At 52.9% G+C, this 9,889-nt stretch overlaps 1 protein-coding gene across 1 annotated transcript in view; it reads left to right on the top strand.

Annotated features, from left to right (window-relative positions):
• The window catches only part of SNX32 (sorting nexin 32), a 23,169-nt gene extending 13,757 nt beyond the window's left edge, over positions 1 to 9,412 (top strand). The window contains exons 2-13 of the mRNA XM_011942480.1: positions 5,175 to 5,279; positions 5,633 to 5,743; positions 5,863 to 5,984; positions 6,136 to 6,259; positions 6,450 to 6,554; positions 6,754 to 6,859; positions 7,025 to 7,100; positions 7,336 to 7,375; positions 8,156 to 8,242; positions 8,321 to 8,480; positions 8,559 to 8,644; positions 8,989 to 9,412. Coding sequence (XP_011797870.1) covers positions 5,175 to 5,279; positions 5,633 to 5,743; positions 5,863 to 5,984; positions 6,136 to 6,259; positions 6,450 to 6,554; positions 6,754 to 6,859; positions 7,025 to 7,100; positions 7,336 to 7,375; positions 8,156 to 8,242; positions 8,321 to 8,480; positions 8,559 to 8,644; positions 8,989 to 9,042 — 1,176 coding nt within the window. The 3' untranslated portion in view covers positions 9,043 to 9,412. The remainder of the gene's footprint in view (positions 1 to 5,174; positions 5,280 to 5,632; positions 5,744 to 5,862; positions 5,985 to 6,135; positions 6,260 to 6,449; positions 6,555 to 6,753; positions 6,860 to 7,024; positions 7,101 to 7,335; positions 7,376 to 8,155; positions 8,243 to 8,320; positions 8,481 to 8,558; positions 8,645 to 8,988) is intronic.
• Positions 9,413 to 9,889: the final 477 nt, after the last annotated feature.

Genomic DNA, 9,889 nt, shown 5'->3' with positions numbered 1-9,889 from the left:
TCGATCTCCTGACCTCGTGATCCGCCCGTCTCGGCCTCCCAAAGTGCTGGGATTACAGGCTTGAGCCACCGCGCCCGGCCCACACTGCATATTCAAAACAAATTGAAAATCGCCAGGCGTAGTGGCTCATGCCTGTAATCCCAGCACTTTGGGAGGTTGAGGCAGGTGGATCATATGCAGTCAGGAGTTTGAGACCAACCTGGCCAACATGGGGAAACCCCATCTCTACTAAAAATACAAAAATTAGCCAGGCATGTGGCGCACACCTGTAATCCCAGCTACTTGGGAGGCTGAGGCAAGAGAATCATGTGAACCCAGGAGGCAGAGGCTGCAGTGAGCCAAGATCGCGCCACTGCACTCCAGCCTGGGTGACAAAGCGAGACTCCATCTCAAGAAATTAAAATTAGGCCAGGCGCGGTGGCTCATGCCTGTAATCCCAGCACTTTGGGAGAATAAGGCAGGTGGATTGCCTGAGGTCAGGAGTTCGAGACCAGCCTGGCCAACATAGTGAAACCCCGTCTCTACTCAAAATACAAAAATGAGCTGGGCGTGGTGGTGGGCACCTGTAATCTGAGCTACTCGGGAGGCTGGGGCAGGAGAATTGCTTGAACCTGGGAGGTGGAGGTTGCAATGAACCGAGATCCACCATTCCACTCTAGCCTGAGCAACAAGAGTGAAACTACATTTCAAAAAAAAAAAAAAAGAAAGAAAGAAATTAAAATGAAGAGAATGAATTGAAAATAGATCATAGCTGGGTGGGGTGGCTCACATGTGTAATACCAGCACTTTGGGAGGCCAAGGAGGGTGGATCACTTGAGGTCAGGAGTTTGAGACCAGCCTGGCCAAAAGAGTGAAACCACATCTCTACTAAAAATATAGAAATTAGCTGGGCGTTGTGGCGGGTGCCTGTAATCGCAGCTACTCAGGAGGCTGAGGCAGGAGAATCATTTGCACTCCAGCCTGGGCGACAGAGCAAGACCCTGTCTCAAAAAAAAAAAAGAAAAGAAAAAGAAAAAGAAAAAAGAAAATGGATTATAGACACAAGTGTAAGCTTAAACTGTAATACCTCTAGAAAAGTAAATAGAATATCTTCATGACCTTGGGGTAGGCAAAGATTTCTTCAACAGGACATAAAAAGCCTTAACCATAGCAATAAAAGACTCTTAGGTTGAGCTTGTAACATTTGAACCATTAAGAGAGTCAAAGGCAAACTATAGACTAGGAAAAGATACTGACAAAACGTATAATCAACAATGGACTTGTCCCCAGGAACAGAGTTCCTACAAATTACTGAAAAACAGATAATCTGATCTTTCAAAGAGGTGGCTGGAAAGAATCAGAGAACTGAATAGGCACTTTACAAAAGAAGATATGCAGATGGCTGATAAATACAGAAAATGCCGCTCAACATCATTCCTCACCAGGTAATACCAGTTACACTCCCATGCACAATTACCATGCCTCGACTAACAGGGTGGAAGTAAAAAAGACTAACAATTCCGAGACGTCACAGTGGTTTGTACCCAGACTGATCTGTATATTCGATGCAATCACAATAAAAATCTCAGTTCGTTTTTTAGGGGTATAAATTAACAAGCCGAGTATGTGTAGAAATGTAAAGGACCTATAATTGCCAAAATGATTTTGAAAAAAAGAATAAAGGTGGAGGCCTTACACTATCTGATTTCCAGTCTCACCTGTCAGATTACAGTAATCAAGCCAGTGAGATATTATCATAAGGACAAACATAGACCAATGGAACAGAGAGTCCAAAGTTTATCATACTTAATAGGTCAATTGATACGTGTACACAAAAGCAACTCTCAGCTACTCCAGAGGATTGCCTGAGCCCAGTTCAAGGCCAGCCTGGACAACATTAGCGGGACCCCGTTTCTTTAAAAAAAAAAAAAAAAAAGAGAGAGAGAGATAAAATGACTAACAACTCTTAAGTATTGGCAAAGATGTAGTACAACTGGAACTTTCATAAACAGTGCTGCTGGCAGTGTACATTGGTTTAGTCACCTTAGAAAATTGTTTGGCGGCCGGGCGCGGTGGCTCAAGCCTGTAATCCCAGCACTTTGGGAGGCCGAGGCAGGCGGATCACGAGGTCAGGAGATCCAGACCACCCTGGCTAACACGGTGAAACCCCATCTCTACTAAAAATATACAAAAAAAAAAAATTAGCCGGGCATGGTGGCGGGCACCTGTAGTCCCAGCTACTCAGGAGGCTGAGGCAGGAGAATGGCGTGAACCCGGGAGGTGGAGTTTGCAGTTTTGCAGTGAGCCGAGATCGCGCCACTGCACTCCAGCCTGGGCGACAGAGCGAGACTCTGCCTAAAAATACAAAATTAGCCGGGCGTGGTGGTGCATGCCTGTAATCCCAGCTACTCGGGAGGCTGAGGCAGGAGAATTGCTTGAACCTGGAAGGCGGAGGTCACGGTGAGCTGAGATGGCGCCACTGCGCCACTGCACTCCAGCCTGGGCAACAAGAACGAAACACCGTCTCAAAAATAAATAAATAAATAAAAGAATAGGCCAGAATAATATATGGTGATAGAAGTCAGAATGGTGGTTAGTTCTGGGGTGGGGATAATTGATGGGTGTGGGGCAAGAGGGAGCTTTCTGGAGTGTTAAAAAAATTTTTTTGCCAGGCACGGTGGCTCACACCTGTAATCCCAGCACTTTGGGAGGCAAGGCAGGCAGATCACCTGAGCTCAGGAGTTCAAGACCAGCCTGACAAAAATGGAGAAACCTCATCTCTACTAAAAATACAAAATTAGCCAGGCATGGTGGCGGGCACCTGTAATCCCAGCTATTCAGGAGGCTGAGGCAGGAGAATCGCTTGAACCGGGGAGGCCGAGGTTGCAGTGAGCAGAAATTGCACCATTGCACTCCAGCCTGGGGAAGAAGAGCGAAACTCCATTTCAGAAAAAAAAAAAAAAATTAGCTTTAGCTTTTTTTTGTTTTTGCTTTTTTTTTTTTGTTTTCTTTAGACAGTTCCTCACTCTGTCACCTAGGTTGGAGTGCAGTGGCAAGATCCTGGCTCACTGCAGCCTGCACCTCCCAAGCTCAGTCTTCCCACCTCAGCCCCCCAAGTAGCTGGAACCACAGGCATGTGCCACCACGCCCAGCTAATTTTTAAAGTTTTTTTTGTGGAGGTGGGCATCGAAGGGTGTCTCAGCATGTTGCCCAGGCTGGTCTCAAACTCCTGGGCTCAAGCAAAATTTAGGTGGGAGTGGTGGCACGCGCCTGTAATCCCAGCTACTCAGGAGGCTGAGGCAAGAGAATCTCTTGAACTCGGGAGGCAGAGTTTGCAGTGAGCCGAGATCACGGCACTGCACTCCAACCTGGGTGACAGAGCAAGGCACTATCAAAAAAAAAAAAAAGAGGGAGAAACAATGTAGAGATAACCCTGTAAACAGTGACTGGTGACCTCAGGGTCAGTTCCTTCATGCCGGACAGCCAGGAGGAGGGGACAGATGCAGGGATCTCCATCCGGGAAGGAGACATCACTAGACCAGCTACAGTTGGGCCACCATCAGGCAAGGTCTTGCCTGTTTCTGGACCCACATATTACCAAGCCCCATCTCAGGGACCATCTCTAAAGTGTGCCAAAATCAGAGAGAGGAGAGAGTGAGGAGGCCTCCAGACTGAGAGGTGGGACAGGTGCCTCTTGTATACTGGTGAGCAATGCTGAAAGGCAGAGTGATTCTTAAGCCTCTTCTCTTCCCCCTAATATCACTTGGCACTATGGTGTGGACACAGTAGGTATTCAATAAATGCACGTTGCTTCCGGCCCTTTGGGAGGCTGAGGTGGGAGGATTAGTTGAGCCCAGGAGTTTGAGACCAGCCTGGGCAACATAGCAAGACCCTGTTTCTAAAAAAAAAAAAAAAAAAAAAACCTGGCATAAAAAAAAAACAACTTGGCGTGGTGGTACATGCCTGTAGTCCCAGGTACTACAGAGGCAGAGGCAGGAGGATCACTTGAGCCCAGGAGTTGGAGGCTGCAGTGAGCTATGATGGCACCACTGCATTACAGCCTGAGTGACAGAGTGAGACCCTATCTCAAAAATAAATAAATACATATTGAATAACTCAATGCAAGAATGAGCTAGTAGCTTGGTGTCTTGTTGATCTTTTCACTTGAAGAAATACACGTGCTTTGCATGTAAGCGGTTGCCTCTTGGCACCAAAAGTAGTAAATGGAATGGTTTTGGCAACCCTCCCCCAAAAGAGGTGAAAATGTCTCATCCAACTCACTTGAAGCCCTGGTTAAGGGATGCCTGAGTAGCCAGCTGGGGAAGGGGTGGGCAAGTAACTGAGAAAGTGCGTGGGGTTGGGAATTAAGAAACTGGGTTTCGCTGGGCATGGTGGCTCATGCCTGTAATCCCAGGACTTTGGGAGGCCGCGGCAGGCGGATCACTTGAGGTCAGGAGTTTGAGACCAGCCTGACCAACATGGTGAAACCCCATCTCTACTAAAAATACAAAAGTTAGCTGGGCATGGTGGTCCAGGTTAGCTGGGCACGCCTGTGGTCCCAGCTACTCGGGAGGCTGAGGCAGGAGAATCGCTTGAACCCGGGAGATGGAGGTTGCAATGAGTGGAGATCGCTCCACTGCACTCCAGCCTGGGCAGTGCAAGACTCCGTCTAAAAAAAAAACAAGCAAATAAACAAAAACAACAACTGGGTTTCAACCTGGCACTGTCGCTTTGCAGCTGCATAACCTTAGACAATTTACTTCCCCTCACAGCACTGCACTCCAACCTGAGTGACAGAGCAAGACACTATCAAAAAAAGAGGGAGAAACAATGTAGAGATAACCCTGTAAACAGATGCCGGACAGCCAGGAGGAGGGGATAGATGCAGGGATCTCCATCCAGGGAGGAGACATCACTAGACCAGCTGCAGATGGGCCACCATCTCTGGTTGTCTCAGCTTCAATATCTGTCAAATGGGAAGCTTTCTGCCTGCCTCCAAGGATGGGGGGGTTAAAATGTTTTGGCAGTTGCAAAGCTCAGGTCAGTGCCTTATCAGGACCCCTCTCTGGTGACCTGGGGCATTGCTGAAGCAGTGCTGCTAAAGAGGGTTCTGCAGGTGGACCAGAAGGCATGCAGGGTGAGGAAGGGCAAAGGGGCCATGCTCAGCTAGGCCAGAGACCTCCCCTCCTCCGCAGCCTTCGTGTGCATCGGTGGATCTGCAGGGAGACAGCTCCTTACAGGTGGAGATCTCTGATGCAGTGAGTGAGCGGGACAAGGTGAAATTCACTGTTCAAACCAAGGTGAGGCAGTGTGGGACTCGAGGAAAGGTCCTGGTGGCTGCCCGCAGGAGGCCTCCCCCGGGGTGGTAGGCACGTGCCAACACAGCCTGTGGGCACTGTTCCTCCACCTGGCACTTGCCCTCAGCCCCTCCTGGAAAGCAAGCATCTTAACTAGGCTCTGGGTGCCTCTGCCTGAGGCCCCGAGTCCTAATCATCCCCATCCACCATTCTAAATGAAATCACGCACACCTGAGCTCTAACTTGGTCCTCCCTGGGATGTGGGATGAGGGGGGCCCAAAAGTGGGTGGCCAGGAGACTTGCTGAGGCAGGGCTTGGGGCAGAGAGGGTACCTCAGACGGCCTTCCTGCTTCCAGAGCTGCCTCCCTTACTTCGCCCAGACCGAGTTCTCAGTCGTGCGGCAGCACGAGGAGTTCATCTGGCTGCATGACGCCTACGTGGAGAACGAGGAGTACGCCGGCCTCATCGTGAGGAGGGGCCGGGCAAGGGCTGGGAGGGACAGGCAGAGCACTTGGGTGAGGACCAAAGGCTGTGGCGGCCGTCTCAGCAGTGAGAGGTCTCCCAGCTCTGTCCCTCCTTTGAGCAGATCCCCCCAGCCCCTCCGAGGCCAGACTTTGAGGCTTCAAGGGAAAAGCTACAGAAATTGGGTGAGGGGGACAGCTCTGTCACTCGGGAAGAGTTTGCCAAGATGAAGCAGGAGCTGGAAGCGTGAGTGCCCCCTCCTTTCCCAGCCATCCCCAGCTATCTTCCCCACTCTCCCCCCATGAATGTTTAGAGACCCTGACCTCTGACCCCAGAAAGGGGGCAGGCAGGATGATGAGGGCTGAGGAGGGCCTGTGAGCCGCTGCCACTCTCGCAGGGAGTACCTGGCCATCTTTAAGAAGACAGTTGCGATGCACGAAGTCTTTCTGCAGCGCCTGGCGGCCCACCCCACCCTGCGTCGAGACCACAACTTCTTTGTGTTTTTGGAATATGGACAGGATGTGAGCTGGACCGAATCCCTGGCCCTGGGGCCAGAGTCTAGCTTGGGTGGGGAGGCACCCAGGGGTGGCAGGGCTGGAGAAGGGGCCCCAGTGGGCCCAAGCCTGTGTCACAGCTCCGTGAGTGGCTTGCGACTCGGCATGGGAGGCGAGAACGCCCACCCCAGCATCATACCCTCCCTGTGTGCCTCAGCTGAGTGTCCGGGGGAAGAACAGGAAGGAGCTCCTCGGAGGGTTTCTGAGGAATATCGTGAAGTCTGCAGATGAAGCCCTCATCACGGGCATGTCAGGGCTCAAGGTAACCCCTGGAGCTCCTCTCCAGATTCAATCCAGCACCTCAAGTCCACAGCACGGATTGAGGCCCAGGCTGGGTGTGGGAAGGAAGCCACTGGTGGGGCCTGGCCTGGGTTGGAAGGAGATGTTGCCAACCCTGTGTGCCTATGCTGCCAAGTTCCTTGGTGACCCAGTGTAAATGGGGTCCTGCCTGGCTCCCTTAGGAGGTGGATGACTTCTTTGAGCATGAGAGGACCTTCCTGTTGGAGTATCACACCCGTATCCGAGATGCCTGCCTGCGGGCCGACCGCGTCATGCGTGCCCACAAGTGTACGCAAGGTCCAAGGGGTCCTGGATCCCGCTGCCCCTCTCCCCAGTGGTTCAACTCCTTGGGGGAGAGAAGAGAGCAAGGCATGCCTTGTTTGTCTGTGGCCACAGGCACCAGGGCTTGACGTGCAGATGTAGGGGCTCTGATGGGGGCTGTTCCCCCAACAGGCCTGGCAGATGATTATATCCCTATCTCAGCTGCGCTGAGCAGTCTGGGAACACAGGAAGTCAACCAGCTAAGGACGTGAGGACTCCCTCCACCCCTACCCTCTCCCTATGCCTGTAATACCATGTCTTCCCATGAGGGGTCACTCTGTAGATGTCTACTGTCAGCTCTAGGTGGGAGGTGTAGGCTTTCCTGTTGGGGGAGGGTGTTGGGAGGGAAAGGCAAGAGGGAGACTCCCAAGGAGGGGCTGAGACAGAGAGGCTTTGAGCTGTTCCTCAGCCCCCTACCCTAACTCCTCCCTACTACTTCCTAGGAGCTTCCTCAAATTGGCAGAGCTCTTTGAAAGGCTGAGGGTGAGTACTGCCTTCTGTGCTCAAAAGCTTTCCTGGTGATCTTTGCAGGGAAGATGAGTCCTGGCAGAGGGAAGAGCTCCAGGATCATCTTGGGTTCAGTGATAACTTGGGCCCAGTGGCAAGTTGGGCTCACACTCCAGACTAGTTTAACGAGAGGTGGGCTGAAGACAAGGATCCAGCTTTGTGTATGTGTGTGTGTGGGGGGTGCGCACGCGTGTACACGCGTGTGTGCAGGAGAGAGTTGGGAGGCACAAGGATGTGCCCGAATCTCTGGCAGGCTGCACCCAGCTGCCAGCACACTGCCTCGGTATACACGTTCCCCACTCTTCCCCAAGAAAGTCACTGGAGTGTTGCCGTCTTCCTAAAACGTCTATTGGACTGCATCTCTTCCCTGCTCAAGACCTTCAGAGACCCTGCCCCTTCTGGAAGCTCCCAAAGTCCTGAGCTTCCACTTTTAGCCTCTTGTGCTCCAGCCACTGCCTCCCTTCCCTGCTTTGCCCAAGTGCCCTCCCTGAACTAAAGGTTCCCTGAACACGTAGCCGGGTTTGCACAGCTGCCAAGCCCTCAGCTCCCTGTCTGGCTCTTACTTAGTACCTGAGATCCAGATTAGATCCCACTTCCTCTGTGAAGCCTTCCCTGGCCTGCACCCCTCAACACCAGGCCTGACCTGGAACAGTTACCTAAGGCCTCTTTGCTGGATATTTAGATGAAAAGGTGCCTCTCACCCCTTCGCTGCCCCTCTGACAAGCTCCTTTCCCAGTGCCCACCTTTCTGATGCAGAAGCTGGAGGGCCGAGTGGCTTCCGACGAGGACCTGAAGCTGTCGGACGTGCTGAGGTATTACATGCGCGACTCACAGGCAGCAAAGGTGAGAGGCAGCCCCAGAGCAACGCTGAGGCCTGGAGGCCAGGACAGGGCAGCAGTGACCCTGTGCCCGTGGTCCTAGGACCTGCTGTATCGGCGGCTGCGGGCACTGGCCGACTACGAGAATGCCAACAAGGCGCTGGACAAGGCGCGCACCAGGAACCGGGAGGTGCGGCCCGCCGAGAGCCACCAGCAGCTGTGCTGCCAACGCTTCGAGCGCCTCTCCGACTCTGCCAAGCAAGGTGAGCCCGCAGCCCCTGGCCCCAGCCTGGGGCCACATGCCCTGCCCAGGTCCCCATGCCTCTTCCCCTCCTCTCCAGAGCTCATGGACTTCAAGTCCCGCCGGGTCTCCTCTTTTCGAAAGAATCTCATTGAGCTGGCAGAGCTGGAGCTCAAACACGCCAAGGTGAGCCCTCCCACCTCACTGGGCCCTTGTGATACCTGCCACTTCCCTCCCTCCCCCAGGCACCAGGGTGTACGTGCACGTGTAGATGTGCACGCGTGTATGTGCATATGTGGGTGTCTGCATGTACATGCGTGCGTGTGTGGATGAGAGTAGCCTCAGCTAAGGCTTGGGGCCATGCTTCCCTGGCTCACGACCCGTGCCTTCTCGGTAGGAAGACCCAATTAACAGCAACTGTTATTGCAGAGAACAGGGGTGTGGGGAGCAAGGGGGTATCTACGGTGCAGAAAGAATGGCAGCCTGACTCAGGGAGCAGAGTACTTCAAGGACCTATTTCTCCTCTGCAGGCCAGCACCCTGATTCTCCGGAACACCCTTGTCGCCCTAAAGGGGGAGCCTTAGAGCAGCCAGAGCTCAGCCAGACCCTGCTCTGGGATCTCCAGTGACCAGGGTATCCCAGACCCCTCTCTGGCAAGATGTCTCCTTCTCTACCACAGTGCCACTAGCTACACCCTCACTCTGCCCCACATCCTCCCAGGGAAAGCCCAAACCCCCTACCACTACTACCACCAAAGGTGCCAAGCCCTGCAAGACACAGGGCAGCATAGGCATCATGATTGGCCACAGGTCACCAGAGCCCCAGGGACCCCAACACCCCTCCCCAGGAAGCTGAGGAACAGCCTCCTCTCTCACCCGGGGCCTTGAAGGAATCATAGCTCTCTTTATCCCAGCCTGTTCTCCTTCACAAATAAAAACCCTGGTTTTGTAGCAAGGAGGCCTGTTGTCCTTGCTTCCCTTCCCACAGCTCAAGGGTCCACCAGGCACACCTTCTGCCAAGGCAGTATGATCAGATCCTGGGGACACCAAGGAGGGCACCCCGCAGTATCCTCAGCCCTCTCTCCAGTGACAGCAGGCTCCCTGTGGGAAGGTGCGACACCCAGAAGTTGGGATCTAGGAACCCCAAAACAGTCTTCCAGGTTTGTCCCTACCCCCATAAACCCTAGCACAAGAATGAATCGCAAGTCCCCACACCTTATTTCCTAACCAGAAAAGGGATCTAGCCCTTCCTCCCAGAATCACTCACAAGCTCCTGGGAGTTAAGGAGCCAACTGTAACACCAGGAGGCCTCTTCCTTTCTTGGCTTAGTTAATTAGGGAGGAGATATAGATGCCCCATTAACACTCCCAATTCACCTCACCCGAGGGTCAGATTTCTTGGATGTCTTTGCCTGCTGGGCAGGTGAAAGCCC

This window comes from Colobus angolensis, unplaced genomic scaffold (assembly GCF_000951035.1).
Source record: "Colobus angolensis palliatus isolate OR3802 unplaced genomic scaffold, Cang.pa_1.0 Scaffold21, whole genome shotgun sequence".
NCBI classification, from domain to species: domain Eukaryota; kingdom Metazoa; phylum Chordata; class Mammalia; order Primates; family Cercopithecidae; genus Colobus; species Colobus angolensis.
This window is presented reverse-complemented; position numbering and strand designations above follow the sequence as displayed.